Source organism: Rhinichthys klamathensis, unplaced genomic scaffold (genome assembly GCF_029890125.1).
Source record: "Rhinichthys klamathensis goyatoka isolate OS25496 unplaced genomic scaffold, OSU_Roscu_1.1 h1tg000357l_1, whole genome shotgun sequence".
In the NCBI taxonomy this organism is placed as follows: Eukaryota; Metazoa; Chordata; class Actinopteri; order Cypriniformes; family Leuciscidae; genus Rhinichthys; species Rhinichthys klamathensis.
Genome location: NW_026606866.1, coordinates 338,569 through 354,982, shown reverse-complemented (window position 1 = coordinate 354,982; position 16,414 = coordinate 338,569). Strand labels below are relative to the sequence as shown.

The window sequence follows — 16,414 nt, the reverse complement described above, 5'->3', positions numbered from 1 at the left end:
GTCCTTCCCCTCAAGCCCGGCTGTGGGACTCTACCACATTTCCCAGCAAGACCACTAGGGCTTGTATTTTCCTCCAGGAGAAAATTGACAGTCCAACAATAGGCTGCTTTGTCAGTGGGATTGCGGTTACCATACAATACCATGCGTCTTTTCAAATGCATTGCATGAGTACTGTCACAAGGACCTTGCTTTACGACCAGTTTACAGTGTCTGTTATGCCAACGCAGGAATGGGAGGAAACTGAACCCCCTGGGCAAGGCAAATGAGAGCTCCCTCCGGTGAGCCTGATGAAATTGAATTCAGTAAACAATCCCTTCTGATCATTCCCATGTTCTTAAAGGGGGCGGTCAAACACTAAAAGCCAAAAGGCCTGCTCCAGGCGGGAGGAAGATCCCATATGCTCTAGCAGTCAGGATTCCTAGTTTTCACCCAGGCTGCCCGGATTCGGCTCCCGGTATGGGAAGCTGGGTTTGCCTTTACTTCACTTATCGAAACAGCCAGCACGTCTGTCTGTGCTAGTAGCACTTTTAGCCAGCGGCGGAGCTTCAGCAACCTGATAGGTTGAGGTTTTGTCCCCAACCAGCGTGCCTTCGATAGCTCAGCTGGTAGAGCGGAGGACTGTAGGAGGCAAATTGGCAATCCTTAGGTCGCTGGTTCGACTCCGGCTCGAAGGAGTTCTTTTTCACATGCAAACATTTATTTGGCCGTGCTTCTCGACGAGGCCATCAGCGTTTGTTTTCGTAGTCCGCCATTTTGCAATCACGTCCGCCGCTGGAGGGCAAAAGCTCGTTCCCTGACCGGGAACCGAACCTGGGCCGCGGCGGTGAGAGCACCAAATCCTAACCACTAGACAACCAGGGAAGGTCTGTTGAGCCCTTCCCCTCAAGCCCGGCTGTGGGACTCTATCACATTTCCCAGCAAGACCACTATGGCTTGTATTTTCCTCCAGGAGAGGAGACGTCTCTGACTCTGGATCCCAGTTCTTCCGCTGAGAAACTGTCACAGGCTCTGTAGGAATATCCTAACAACACCACAACTTGCCATGAAAACAAAGCAACCGAGATCCCCAATATGTGAAGCCTCCATCTCAAAGGTTTTTATAGCAGGCCCCTCATCGGACCCCTTCCTGACGTTGGCTCGAGGCCTGTTAATGGCATGAGAAAGAGTAGATGTCATGACAGGCCTCTGCCCAGTCGAACACCAACAGGTCCCGTGTAAGCTCAAGGACACCTGATCGGTGGGCCAGTGGCGCTTCATGCCGCCTGTAAATCGTGGTTATTCTTGGTTATGACAGCCAATCACGTTCCCTGCTGCAACCAAGATTCGTACTATTCTTGGTTATGACAGCCAATCACGTTCCCTGCTGCAACCAAGATTCGTACGCTTATGGCCAATCGCGGCTCTCATCGCTACCATGATTCAGCCTAGTAACTAACCAAGAATTGACCAATAAACGTCAAGAGTCACCTCCCCCCCAGAGACTTGCGAATTGGGACCGGAGAAGAGGATAACATTCATTGATTAACTTCGGATCAAAATTCGCAAAGTAAGTCAGTCTTTTGTCAATAAAAGTGAAGTGCCAAATATATAGTTGTTTTATATGAATAACCTGTGTCTCAGACTAGCTAATAATTCAAGTAATTAATACAAAATATAATTAAAAAATGTATTTATAGATAAAGCGACCAAGCAGAACAAAGCATATAACGTTACAGTTTACTACAGCTTTACCAGTTGCAACATTAAAATGATTGTTACACACTAAGGCATCACTAATTATAATTCAATTACTGTAATATAGTGTACATTATGCTTCTACTTTTAGTACTTTTACTATATTTTGATGCTAAACTAACTTGTTTTAGCTAACGTTAAGTAGGCTAACATTTTGAATGCATTGCATTTAACTGTTACTTGTAATAGAGCAAAGGATTTAAAAGAGGGGAAAGTAGTGGTATAACAATGGTATAATAATGGTATAATAATTATTGAAAAAATGACCTCTTACTCTGGGATCATTCTGAGATTCTGATATGTAAATCAACATTTTAAGCCTGTTAGAAAAATATAGACACACAAAGCATAATATATAATCAATATTACAAGGTAGAAAAATATAGACACACAAAGCATAATATATAATCAACATTACAAGGTAGAAAAATATAGACACACAAAGCATAATATATAATCAACATTACAAGGTAGAAAAATATAGACACACAAAGCATAATATATAATCAACATTACAAGGTAGAAAAATATAGACACACAAAGCATAATATATAATCAACATTACAAGGTAGAAAAATATAGACACACAAAGCATAATATATAATCAACATTACAAGGTAGAAAAATATAGACACACAAAGCATAATATATAATCAACATTACAAGGTAGAAAAATATAGACACACAAAGCATAATATATAATCAACATTACAAGGTGATCATGAGTAAATATAGTAATGTAATATGCACGGCTGTATTAACTAATGTGTTACCAAATGTGTTTGTCTGTTTCTTTCTCTAAAGTCTTTATATCTTCAAACTTTTTTATTTATTTAGATGGAACCTCGCTTCAGGAGACGAGCTGATGGCAGCCTGAATCTGACTGATACAATGGAAGCGGCAAAGGTGAAGGAGGCCAACAAAGGAAAGCCGTACACAAGACCCCTGTCCCCTGACATAGTGCTGGACAAGGCCAAGAAAAGCTTAAGTCAGCACCACGGAGATCTAGCTAACAGAAAGCACCTGCTGGGTTTCTTTGAAATCCAGTTTGGTGTATTTCGAGGGCAAACATTCAAGTGGGTGGCTGAAAATGCCCTGGGGAATGCAGCTTACTTGGTGGCAGCTATGAAGAGGGACCCCACAGGAGGCAGCAAAGACTCCCAAGAACATGCCCACAACAAAGAGAGTTTCAGGGAGTATTTTGAGCTTTTTCCTTCTGGCAGAATTGCCATTGCCATGAAGGAAGAGCAATATGCTGGGAAAGCTCTCCAGCACGCTGCCACCACCCAGCACGCTACCTCCACCCAGCATGCTACCACCAGCCAGCACACTACCACCACCCAGCACGCTGCCACCACCCAGCACGCTATCACCACCCAACACGCTGCCTCCACCCAGCACGCTACCATCACCTCCCAGCACGCTGCCTCAACCCAGCACGCTACAACCACCACCCAGCACGCTGCCTCCACCCATACTTCCACCGCCTCTCTCCGCTCCCTCTTGTTTAGGAAGTTGCCTAACCAGAAAAGCCTGACCAAGACCATTGAAAGGCTGGTTTCCCCCGTCAAATCCACACCTTGTAAGCAAACATTTATTTGTATAACACTTTTTTGGTGTGTTTAGTATTTATTGCTTTGTAGGATTTTAGGATTTATTGTTCTGTAGTCATGTTTATCTGTTCTGTGTTTTGTTTTGAAGCTTTGGCCCAGGCACGTACGCGGCCCTCAGCCACCCTCACTCGCCCGACTGTGTCCATTGAGGCAGCCACAGGGACCTCAGCCACCCTCACTCGCCCGACTGTGTCCATTGAGGCAGCCACAGGGACCTCAGCTATCCTCACTCGCCCGACTGTGTCCATTGAGATAGATGACAGCACACTGCTGGCAGAGGCAACTAAGTTTGAGATGGCACATCTGGCATGTACGTTTATACTTATTTAAAATATGCAACAAAATATTCAAGTTCCATTCCAGGGATAAAAAAGTTAAGGGAAGTTATTGTGAATTTGCATTTGTTGTATTTATTACATTTTTTGTTTTTTTCCCCAGCACAACGAGTCTGTCTTCCATCTGGATGGATACACACTCTGCCTGAAGTGGATCAGAGGTGGATTTCCAAGGCCCTGTTCAGGTGGACAGCACAGGGCCATCCTGAGCTGATCTTTAGCAGGGTGGACAAACTTTGGTGGTATCCTCCACAGGTTCCACTGAAGACCAGTAATTGCCCTCCCTTAGAGAACTACTTTGGCCATCCCCTGCTGCTCTGGATGCCACGAAAACTGTGGCAAGTGAAGCTGACCTGTCCACATCCAGACTGTCAGAAAGACCTTCTGACCTCAGCTGGCTTGCATCAAAAGATCAGGCAGGTGTTTGCCTTGGGTAAGATATACTTTGTGGCATCTGAGTACCTGGCCTGCCGAAGATGTAAGAGGAAGGTCATCAGCTGGAGCCATGATATCGTCTCCCAGCTCGACATTGGCCACAGGGTGCAGTTCCCTTGCATTCTTACATCAAAACTTGCATGTGACGTCGAGGTAGTATGTTTGATGCGTCAGCGAGGGCTGGGAAACAGCAGCAGCCAGATCCAGCGCAAGCTGCAGGAACGTCATACTGAGGTGTGGTTGCAAAAGACAGTCCAGTATCTGACAGATTGCAAGGGGATTGCCAGTGCTGTCACTTCGAGCCTGATCCTGCCTGTGACATTTGAATCTGCTCCTTCAATGCCTTCTGTCCCTAAGCATCGGTGGCTGATGCAGGTGTACGCCCAGGATGTCCTGCAAAGGCTGGATGAGATCAAGGCCACTATCACATCGCAATATGGTCGGATCTTAAAATTGGATTCAACAAAAAAAGTGGCCAGAAAACTAGCTGGACGCAGCCATGGCACTGCTACCTGGGCAACCAATGTTGGCAATGAGCACGGACAGGTGATCATGTCCGTGCTCACAGCCAGTGAAGGTTTTGGTCTCGGGCCAATGATTGAAGGCCTCATTAAAAGATACAGAGTGGCTGGGGTGGCTCCTCCCGAGATACTGTACGTCGACCGAGACTGCTGTGGCAACACTCTTCTGAGAAGAATGTTTGAAGAGTGGGAGCAAATGATCATCCGTTTGGATGTATGGCACTTCATGCGGAGGTTTGCTGTGGGTTGCACCACTGACTCTCATCAGTTGTATGCCACATTTATGAGTCGCCTCAGCCACTGTATTTTCATGTGGGACCAGGTTGACCTGACGGCCCTGAAGAAGGCAAAGCATGCAGAGCTAGAAGCTAACTGGAAACCTACATCCGAGGCTGATGTGCTGCGCAGTATCAGCCGTAACGAGCTAGCCCTACATTGCAGGAGAACCACTCGCGGGACCAAGGACACCCTGGCGCTGATTGAGAGCCATATTCAGGCCTTTGATGGAGATGCTGGTCGTGACACTATGGGAGTCCCACTAATAAACTCAGCCCGGATGAGAGAGATATTGAAGTCCCAGCGGAAGCATGTGGCCTGCATCCAGGATCCTGTTGGTGTGCAGCTCTACATGCAGACGGGCACTGTAGTGAAGGGAGGGCACCGTCTGCCAACCTACCGCTGTGCCAGAGGTTCCACTTCGCTTGAGTCATTTCACCTGCACCTTAACAGATTCATCCCAGGTAAATAAGTGACTTAACTGAATTATTAAAATAAGATTTGATTTAATTATATATTAAAATAACTATGGGAACAGCTATTTGTGTATCCATATGACATTTTTGTGTGGTCTTATTTTTATTTTTTTAATTTACAGGTACGCTGGCGAGTGACACCTTCTTCCAGGCGTATCTTTTGGATGGACTTGCAAGGTGGAATGAGGACCGGGCTGTGGCAGCAACAACTGATGAGCAGCAGCCCCATTCCTACAATCATCTTCTGCGTCATGCTGTCAATACTCTTGCAGAGGAGGTTATGGGCAAGAAAATCATCCCTTATGTTGGGCCAAGAAAGTACACTGGTAGATAACTATTTGTTGTTTTTGGTCACATTTTTTTTTAAGTGTACACATACCATTTAACCTCTGAATTATAATATAATATCCTGGTATATTATCTAATTTTCAATGTTTTAATATTTTAAAGGTGAGCTTATTGGAGTGGAATACCTTTACCAGCAAACTGGTAAAGTTCTGCAGGACTACAAGTTGGCCATTGAAGAGTCCGAGACCACTGAGGTTGGTATAGAAGTGGATGAAGGTTATGCTGAACTTGAGGAGTTTCAGGACATCACTGTCCCCACCTTTGACACAGAACGGACACCTGTTGCCTCTTCACAAGCATCAGTGTCTGCAGCATCATCTCCAACCCCTCCTGTCACCAGCTCCATTTCATCATTGTCTGTGGTTCCTCCATCACCAGTGACATCTCCTGTCACCAGCTCCATTTCATCATTGTCTGTGGTTCCTCCATCACCAGTGACATCTGTCACCTGCTCCATTTCATCATCGTCTGTGGTTCCTCCATCACCAGTGACATCTGTCACCTGCTCCATTTCATCATCGTCTGTGGTTCCTCCATCACCAGTGACATCTGTCACCTGCTCCATTTCATCATTGTCTGTGGTCCCTCCGTCTTCTGTCACCAGCCCACTGCACAGTCATTCAAAGCCAGGACTCTTTCCTGGAGCACATAGCTGTGAGTTTACCAAAGTATCTATATAGAGTTATTGTGACAACAATTATCACCACCTCTATGTATATATGTCTTATTGAAAGGCAAAAATACAAATTTAAACTGAATGTTTGCCTTTTTCATGTAGTTCCAGTGGACCAATTATCAGCTGAAACTGGTCTTCTGACATCTGAAGAGAACACTTCACATGATGTAAGGGCCCAGTGTACATTTACGTCTGTAAACAAAATCTTAGTTATGTTTGCTGTGCTTTCATGTAAATATTTGTATTCATTGCTGCTATCAAAAGTTCCTTAATTATCTTTTATTTTAGGATTCTGTTGGACCTGATAATATTGGGGGGTATGGAGCCGTGCAGGACTTGGCAGAGTTCTTGGTTAGCCTCAGAGACCACCGTCTGGCCTTGACTGGAGAAGAGTGCGTCAAGATCATCACCCTATGGCAGGCATTGGGGGAGTATGACAAGAGGAAAACCATTTACCCACGACGTCACCAAACCTCCCTAAAACAGGGACGATTCAGAGCCACTAAGAAGATTGTGGCACCAGGTGTGGAGAGCACCAAAAGGTATGTTAAATTTAGCAAACACAGGTTCTTGATTGTCTTAAATTTTGTATAAAACAAACCACAAAACATAACTATGCACAGATATTAAAAATTAGACAAAACAGACAGATTAGAAAAGGGGGAAAAAAACAAGAAAAATAACAGAGTAAGATCACACATTGAAATGAATATGTATTCTGCTGTAATTTGCAGGTGTTTCGTTGGGGCTCATAGTCCTGCACAGTGGCCTAGCTGCAACCGAGTGGTGGAGGCCATCTTCACAAGGCTCTGTGCCCTCTATCCAAACGTGGTGCGGTGTGATGGAGTGAGGGTGTCCCGCTTCACAATGGTGGTGCGTGCCTACAAGCACATCCGAGAGTGCATCCTCAACAATGCTAAGGTGATGAGCGAGACCACCATCCAGCTCCCAGAAGTTAACACTGCAACAGTCACACAATGGTGAGTAAATTAGCATTGTTCCAGCTAAGCATAAATTGAAGTGCCACACAAAGCGTTAAAGTCTTTTATGTGGTTGTCTTAAAGTTTTTTTTTCAATCGCCAACAAGCGCTTACCCATACTTCAGATACTTTTTCGAAACTCTTAACACAGACTCACACCAACAAAACACAATTGGCCAAATGGATGATTTTCTTCTCAAAAACACATTTTGTTAAATATATACTAACTTTCAAAATAGAACACATCTTTCTCTACACACTAAATTTCCCAAAACACTGGAAATCTGAAAATGAAATTATTCTGTCAAAGAATAACACTTGTTTTCATTTCACAAGGTACATGCAGTCAATCAAAGTACACCAGGTTTCAAAATAATGGCTATTGTTGACATTACAAAAACTACATAGACTTTTATGTGTCAGTTTTACAGGTATTTGCATGCAAAAAATGCAATCCCCCATTTTTACACTAAATTTCTTGGTTGGGACTTTTATGTCCACATTTACCGTACTGTTCACATTCAAAAGCATTCCAGTAAAAAGCAAATCAGTTTTTTTCACCTCTCTCTGCACCTTCACCTCTCACTGCACCTCTCACTGCATCACTCACTGCATCTCTCACTGCATCTCTCACTGCATCTCTCACTGCATCACTCACTGCATCTCTCACTGCATCTCTCACTGCATCACTCACTGCATCTCTCACTGCATCTCTCACTGCATCTCTCACTGCATCTCTCACTGCATCACTCACTGCATCTCTCACTGCATCTCTCACTGCATCACTCACTGCATCACTCACTGCATCTCTCACTGCATCTCTCACTGCATCACTCACTGCATCTCTCACTGCATCACTCACTGCATCTCTCACTGCATCACTCACTGCATCTCTCACTGCATCTCTCACTGCATCACTCACTGCACCTCTCACTGCATCACTCACTGCATCACTCACTGCATCTCTCACTGCATCTCTCACTGCATCACTCACTGCATCTCTCACTGCATCTCTCACTGCATCTCTCACTGCATCACTCACTGCACCTCTCACTGCATCTCTCACTGCATCACTCACTGCATCTCTCACTGCATCTCTCACTGCATCACTCACTGCATCTCTCACTGCATCTCTCACTGCATCTCTCACTGCATCACTCACTGCACCTCTCACTGCATCACTCACTGCATCTCTCACTGCATCACTCACTGCATCACTCACTGCACCTCTCACTGCATCACTCACTGCATCTCTCACTGCATCTCTCACTGCATCTCTCACTGCATCTCTCACTGCATCACTCACTGCATCACTCACTGCATCTCTCACTGCATCTCTCACTGCATCACTCACTGCATCTCTCACTGCATCTCTCACTGCATCACTCACTGCATCACTCACTGCATCACTCACTGCATCTCTCACTGCATCACTCACTGCATCACTCACTGCATCACTCACTGCATCTCTCACTGCATCTCTCACTGCATCACTCACTGCATCACTCACTGCATCTCTCACTGCATCTCTCACTGCATCACTCACTGCATCTCTCACTGCATCTCTCACTGCATCACTCACTGCATCTCTCACTGCATCTCTCACTGCATCTCTCACTGCATCACTCACTGCACCTCTCACTGCATCTCTCACTGCATCTCTCACTGCATCACTCACTGCATCTCTCACTGCATCACTCACTGCATCTCTCACTGCATCTCTCACTGCATCACTCACTGCATCTCTCACTGCATCTCTCACTGCATCTCTCACTGCATCACTCACTGCATCTCTCACTGCATCTCTCACTGCATCTCTCACTGCACCTCTCACTGCATCTCTCACTGCATCTCTCACTGCATCTCTCACTACATGGGGTCAATTATTATTATTTTTTTTATTATTATCAGCTGAGATATATTGTTTTTGAACTTATCATTGCAGAAGCAGAGGTTTTTATAATATATCTAAGGTTTGGAATATTGTTTTTGCTATTGTGGGATGGTGTGTGTTACTGTAACATTTGTAAATACTACAAAAACAATCCATAATTTTGTTGGGAGGTATTGCTTGTCTGTTAAGAGAATGTAAGCATTGTGGAAATGTGTTCACTGACTGCATATTGTGTGAAAACGACATAACGTGTGAATGGTATGGCCACAAAAGATCGATGCTGTGCTAATTGTGTTTAGAGTTTTGAAAATGTGACAACTGTTTGGACAAATACTTGTTAGCGACTGAAAAAAACTGTAATATAGCTATGGCTGCTTTGACTTGTTGGCTAGAAACAAATCAACAAGAGTCCAACTTCTGCTTTCTTCTCCATTATGAAAAATAAGATTTATTGCTCACGACATGGTCTTCAACAGACTGCAAGAATCAATAATCAGTACAACGTATCTCCATTAACAGCTTTCCAACACACAAACGAACAGCTACTACCGTACCAGCGGCATTTTACTAAAGCAATGATACACGAGACAAGGGTGAGATCAATTGCTCTGTGATCTCAGCTGTGTCTTGCTGTTGCATCATAGTCATGATCAAACAGTAGTTGAACATACCATCTTTTGTATTACTGCTTAAATGTTTATTCAAATTGGTTGCTTTATGTTTTCCCAGGTACAGCAGGCGTTGTAAGTCACAGGAACAGGAGATATTGAAACAGGGTCTCCAAGCCCCTGAAGCACCCATGGCAGGACCTGAGAACCTTCCTGCTGCTATGCAGAGAGGACCGACTCTCTGTTCCAGCAATTTGTCAGAGCCACACCTTTTTATCCTGCCACCAAATACTGCTGGGGAGGCTAAACTCAAAGGGAGGTTGCAACCTCAGGCCATCTTCCAGGCTCCACCATCACATCAAAGACTTCCTGTCATTGCACCAGCACCAACTGTCTCTCTCCCTTTCATTTTACCACCTGTGCAGCTTCCTACAGTTCCTGGTAGCTCACAGGTGATGTTCTTCAACCTCCCATTACCTTCAGCTATGCCACCATCAGCTCAGACACAGACATCCAGTCAACCGGTTCCTTACTCCACTCAGCAATATAGAAAGAGAAAACAGAAGAGGGAGAGCGCTGGAACAGTGACAAGAAAGTATGTTAGGAAGACAGACGTCATTCTTTGCAGAAAGTGCTGTGGTGGCAATTTTAATGATATTCATTGATCTTTAGTTAAATATAGATGATTCAAAGAATGTCACATGTGTGTCTCTCACTTGTAGTGAGAGAAGATTCTGTTTATGTACCTGGGGAGGCAGAAGAGGGAGACACTCCAGAGAACAGACGAACAAGGACCTCTGACCTAGATGTCAGAAGGCCATTTGGTGCAGGGGAGCTTAGTGGGCCAACTAGTGACGTCTATGGAAAACTACTGGGAGGAAGGCTCTGGGGGGAAGAAGGCCTTGAAACTAAGATAAAAGCTAGTTCAGTCTGTCTGGGGGTGTGTCACTCTTCTGCACAGGGTAACAACTGTGTATTAGACTGCTCCTATTCTTGCAAGAATAAATACTTCTATTTTATATAATTTGACTCTGAGTGTCTCTTACGCAGTGATGTTTGTTAGAGATGAATTTTTGCCACAACAGATTGGTGTCAGAATAGTGGGATTCCTTGGAAGTGCCTTCTGGATCTGAGAGCGGACGGTGTTTGGCCACCTGGACTGAGCAGTTCCAGCTCTACCTCGTAAATTTCAGAGAGAGGGGCCGACCGCTATCAGGGCCAGGAGAAACTCCACTGGAATCAATTGAAAGAACCCGGTGGCAACAGAAGCATCTCTGGTAAGAGACAGTTCAATTTATTTTCTTTTGGGTAAGTTAATTAAATTCAGTTTAATTGGGGAGAAGAGTGAAATTGAACCATATTGGCTGAAGGCTGTTTCTGTGGTACGTGATCTGAGATTAATTGAGGTCTGTAACAGAACAAGAAATTTCAAGCAGATAAATAATCTGGGATTAAGTGAGAACTGTGACAGATCAAGAGATTTCAAACAGATAGGTAACCTGAAAATGAGTTGTTCCACCACGGAGCAAATTGTTTTTAGGTGCTGAGGCTAATTAGGGGGAACCAGAACAGTTGTTTTTGGTAAACCATAATTAGGAGGGCACTAATAGTGCAACCCGACCGATTTGGGTTAAAAGAAAGAATCGGGTCTGTTGGGGACGCCTAACAGATTAGAGAAAACGCGCGTTGAAGAGAAATCCACAGGGAACAGAAAACAGCCAGTATGGGAAAATCTCAGAGTAAGCATGCCAAATTTGACACACCGGTTTTCTGTAGAACTAGGAAAGTATGGGGGGAAATGTATGTTTTAGATATTGAAAAAAACTGAGAAAATACCATGATTTCCCCAGGGAGGGAACACTGAGCACAAATAGACTAAGAGTGTGCGAGAATCAGTGGAACAGGGCAGCGGGACAAAAGGTTGTTGTGGCTGCGTTCAACATGTGTGTAAAAAATGTGAACAGATAATGGATTGTTGGCTTGAAGATAAAATGTCGAACTGCCAGGAGAAATAATGTTTTTACTTCTTCATCCAGTAAATGGATGCATGACATTAGATGTCTATAGAACTTAAATTTATATGACAAGGATTGAAGTAGCAAGAAGCAATAAGGCTGTCTGTGTGAAATAGAGGGAACTGTAAGTGAGACTTGGTGGAAGAGGGAAGTGAAAAAAACAAAAGGTTGGTGTGTGAGACATGTGTGTGTGGGGATTGTGCAAACAATCATGTACTGGTTAGATAATGAAGGAACTGGCATGTTTGAGAAAAGAAAGGAGAGGATAATGAAGGAACTGGCATGTAGGGAAAAGAAAGGAGAAATATAGTAGAAAACTATATGTGATGAAAATAGACATAGTCTGACAGAATTTATGGAAGTCAAATTAACTGTTTAAATGATATGAAAAGTTTTAGAATAAAATAAGGCATTGTATGATTGACAGGGATTAACATGATATGAAGAATGTTTTAAGCAGAATGGGGAACAATTCTAGATTTTGATAAAATAATGATTGAAATGATGATATATCTGCTTTATTTTATTAATGTTAAGAAAATAAGGGTATTGAAGCAAGTAGCTATAATGGTTGTCTGTGTAATTTACGAACTGAGTAATATAATCTGTTTTGGAGAAACAGTAGAGATAAGACTGAGACAATAATGATAATATTAAGTTGAATCTGCAGACTAACCATGTGATGGAAGGAAAAAGGCTTCAAACCAGTTGTAATGAAAATAATGATGTACAAATTGTTACACTTAAGAGTAACGGAACAGTCCGGGAAAATAAATAAATAAATAAATAGTGAGACAGAAGAGAGCAAATGCTGTAAACAGCTCTGCTCTGAAGATCTCACTTTGAAGAGATTTGCAGATGATGTTTTGTAAAAGATAAGCTGGGATAACAGCAACAGTACTTGTAATTAGTGTTGTTGATGATAATACCAAATTAGTAAGGTAAAGACAGAAAACAAATTTGAATATTTTGAGCATTTTCTGTGCTGCTCATGAAATTATGTTCTGCCAATAATAATGATGAAGAGTATGATTTGGCTATTGTGATTGAATCCGCCATTGGTGGATGGTCAAAGGAATACAGAGAACTGCTTATCAGTGGGTCTGTTTACATTCCTGAATGGGACACACACTGCTTCAAGGGTGTGCAGTTAGTTGGAGCCGTTTGCAAGCTCACAGTGATCAAACTATAGTCAAGGACAGGTGTCTGATGCTGAAGTTGAGGCTGAAACAAATTCACAAGATGACAGAGAGTGTTTTAATGGTGGTCATCAGGACCATTTAATAGGTAACTGTAAATGACCACCAAGAAGGTGTTTAAAAATGTGATAAAATGACAACACATTTCTGGTAATAATATTGGTTTGAAAATAGATCAGTGTTTAAATGACGACAGTGACAATTTTTGGTCTGAGAAATAAGAGATAAAAAACAAGGTCAAAAGATTGAAGTCTTAAAGTGAATCCTTTTGTCACTCCAACAAATGTGAGTTGCAAAATATGTAAAGGTAATATAGAGAGACAGATCTCAAAGATGATTTATAATAACTGCAAAAGATGCAGAGTAGCCTTGTCAAAGTTAGTGTGAATCCTGATTGGAGACTGATAAACTCCTAGAAGAGAAAACTTTGAAGTCAGAGATTAAACTATGGTAATTGAGATTGAGAAATGTGAAACGTTATTGAGAACTAGAATAATTACCATTATGTAAGAACAAATAAGCAGAAGCAGTAGGCTACTGAAATTAACAGTTGCTAAATGTAAAATGTGTTGAAAGGCATCTGATTAAACAAACAGCTTGAAAAGTTGACCATGAAAGAACTAGAAGCTGATGTTTTGTTTTCAAAAGATAAGTTTGTTATTGGCTGTAATGAAACAGTTCGCTTATCTAAAATCTGATGTGTGCTGTGCCTGAAACTGCCAGTGCGACAGAGACTCAATCTGAGTGGAAATTTGTAATGTCTAAATTCCCTGAGGTGGGCAAAAGACAAATATAAATAATATGTTTATTTAAAACCGTATGTAATTTCTGGCAAAGATGCCTTCAGCTGGGATAGAGTTAAAAGATGATAGATAAAAGTTTGATGTTAGAAGTATATGAGAGAGCAGTGAACCATCCAATAGAGTCTCAGAGTCTCTCTCATTCAATGAGTGATAATAAGTAAAGCACAGTGTTTCAGTTGAAGGATCATAGACACAGAGATGTTTTAAAAATAAAACTGAATGACTTTAAAGAAGTATTTAAAATAATAATACAGATAGATATGACATTTTGATTAGCTTATTGTAGGACCAGTAACTTCTTTGTCTCATTTAGTCTCCACCATTCAGGACCGATGGCTCCGGCTACAGATGAAGTACACTGAATGTACGGTTGTGATCTAAATTCACTGAGTATAATCTAAGCAGCTAGGTTTCTGCTTTTAAGATGGTTAATGGATTTAAGTGATTAAATACTGCTGTTATTAACCTGTCTCCCTGTGTGAACACTATTAGGCAATCGGAATGGCTCTGGTGACTCTTGAACGTGCCTTTCTAAGCTCCAGAAAACAGCTGAGTTCTGTTGAAGCAAACAGTCTGTGATGGAAAAGAGCGGGTACCAGTTGTGCACGAGGTGATTTCTCGACGACGGGTAAGCCCTTCTTTGGCCAGACAGAGGGCAACCTAAGACAGAGAGTCACCGCAGACACTGGGCATCTCGAGATGGAGGTGTTTATGTGAGAAAGGTATGAGAGTGGAGCGGATGACTGTGAGGCCAGCAGCATCCTTTATCTTTAGGGCGGATGAGCTGTGAGGAGTTACAGGCAGTCTGACCCAGAAACGTGAGTGTTCCTCTATACCAATCACCAGAAACCGCATTCATTGTATGGCTTGTTTTTCATTGTCTGCAAATATGCCAGGGGAAAACACCCTGATGGAGATTATAGATAAAGGGCTAACAGAAATGGGCTTTCAAGGGCCAGCTGAGACCATGAGGGGATTGCCATTAGTTGTTGTGGAGACAGTAGGGATGTAACGATTCACTCATCTCACGATGCGATACGATTCACGATACTGGTTTCACGATACGATTTTCTCACGATTTTTTTAACAAATGCGATTTAAGACAAAAGTGTCCCTTTTATTATTTCTCAGACAAAATGCTGCACATTTCTTTTTAATTTAAAATATATTTCTCAAATAATAAAACTACATTAAAAAAATTCCCTTCAAGGTTGTTTCAACTCAGTCTTTCTGTCTGTTTGGTCAAGAGGCTGGACACTGGTACCTTCGCACACTATGTAAAAGACTGTGTAAAATTAGTAGTACCAGATTGACAGGGGTTTTACATTGTAATAAAGGCAAGATTCTAATTTTGTTATAATTTGTATCATTACACTAGTAAGAGTAAAAAAAAAAACACATTTAGAGAAAGAGATAGTAAAATAAATACAACACCTGGTTGCCACGGAAACACTGATGCACCTTGTGATCTCCGTGGCTCTCGCAATTGTAGTATTAATGACTTTTACATGAAAACGGAGGTGACTGGTGTTACTCACGGTGGTGATTATTATTAGTCTACGGAAAGTCAAAATGCCGCCACACCTCCGATTTGAATGAGTCAACGTCAACATCTACGCTTGCCGTCGCCAAAGCCATGTCTACTGTTTGACGGCACGTGCACAGCAGTCTATGGCACACACTGGTGCGGCGCGAGCGGAGCAAACCGAGCGTTTTCAGTTCATTCCTATGGAAGTTGAGCTTGGCTCACACAAGATCAAGTTCCATGAATGAAGTGAAAACACTCGCTAGCTTCACGCCAGTGTGTGCTCGCTGCTATTGTGCTATTGTAAAGCGAGGTTCACAACTTCACAGTAGGCTATAGTAAACGCGCCCTGCTGTTTAAAACGTGTATCGCGATTCGTTTAACATTTCAACCGACTTGAATCGTCACACATTTTTATCGATTTTCAACCGGTTGCGAGTGAATCGTTACATCCCTAGGAGACAGTAGCAAAACTTTTTATGTACTGGTTGCCTTATGGGCGAGGAAAATCATAGTGTTGATTTTGAACTAATGGGTCTATGACATAGTTTTAACTCTTGAAGGTCGTTAGACATGGTGGTGGCTAAAGATGAAGACAGCTTTTGATTTAAGGAAAGTCTGGATGACAAAGGTGAATGGTCAAAGGTTATTGTAATGAATACAAATTTTGTCCAAGTTACAGCCTTAGGAGGCTGGTGGAAAAATGATTTGTTTATAGTGAGAGAGACTGCCTGAGTTGGAGGAAGGGATGGTAACTGTGTCTGTCTTTCTGTTATCGGCCTGCCTGAGCAAGCTGAAGGAAAATAATGATAAGGAATCAAAACAACCCAGCTGACTTGTCTAAAAATCAAATGAATAATGAACAAGACATGCTTTGAAAGTGGTTAAGAGACCATGTAAAATTAGATTTTAGAGGTTAAAATAGATTTTAGAGGTTAAAATCTTATTTAAAATTTAAATCTTTAAGCAATAATAT

The 16,414-nt window shown here is 42.5% G+C and overlaps 1 protein-coding gene and 1 non-coding gene across 2 annotated transcripts; both read left to right on the top strand.

The window, feature by feature from the left end:
* Nucleotides 1-587: 587 nt before the first annotated feature.
* trnay-gua (transfer RNA tyrosine (anticodon GUA)) lies at nt 588-674 on the top strand. The gene is given in 2 exon segments: nt 588-624; nt 639-674. It is a non-coding gene; the product is annotated as a tRNA-Tyr (tRNA).
* Nucleotides 675-2,571: 1,897 nt separating this feature from the next.
* Nucleotides 2,572-11,029, top strand: LOC130069130 (uncharacterized). Its single transcript, XM_056232853.1, has 10 exons — nt 2,572-3,316; nt 3,436-3,657; nt 3,786-5,378; nt 5,513-5,716; nt 5,841-6,392; nt 6,517-6,581; nt 6,703-6,956; nt 7,149-7,394; nt 10,018-10,491; nt 10,960-11,029. The coding sequence occupies exons 1-10, from the start codon at nt 2,572-2,574 to the stop codon at nt 11,027-11,029; spliced, it is 4,425 nt and encodes a 1,474-aa protein (XP_056088828.1).
* The last annotated feature ends 5,385 nt before the right edge of the window (nt 11,030-16,414 follow it).

Excerpts from the sequence above, each read along its gene's own strand:
- LOC130069130 (XM_056232853.1), top strand. The coding sequence starts at position 2,572 with ATGGAACCTCGCTTCAGGAGACGAGCTGATGGCAGCCTGAATCTGACT. Across the intron at positions 6,957-7,148 it reads GGTGTGGAGAGCACCAAAAG|GTGTTTCGTTGGGGCTCATA; the intron begins GTATGTTAAATT and ends TGTAATTTGCAG. Across the intron at positions 7,395-10,017 it reads ACTGCAACAGTCACACAATG|GTACAGCAGGCGTTGTAAGT; the intron begins GTGAGTAAATTA and ends ATGTTTTCCCAG.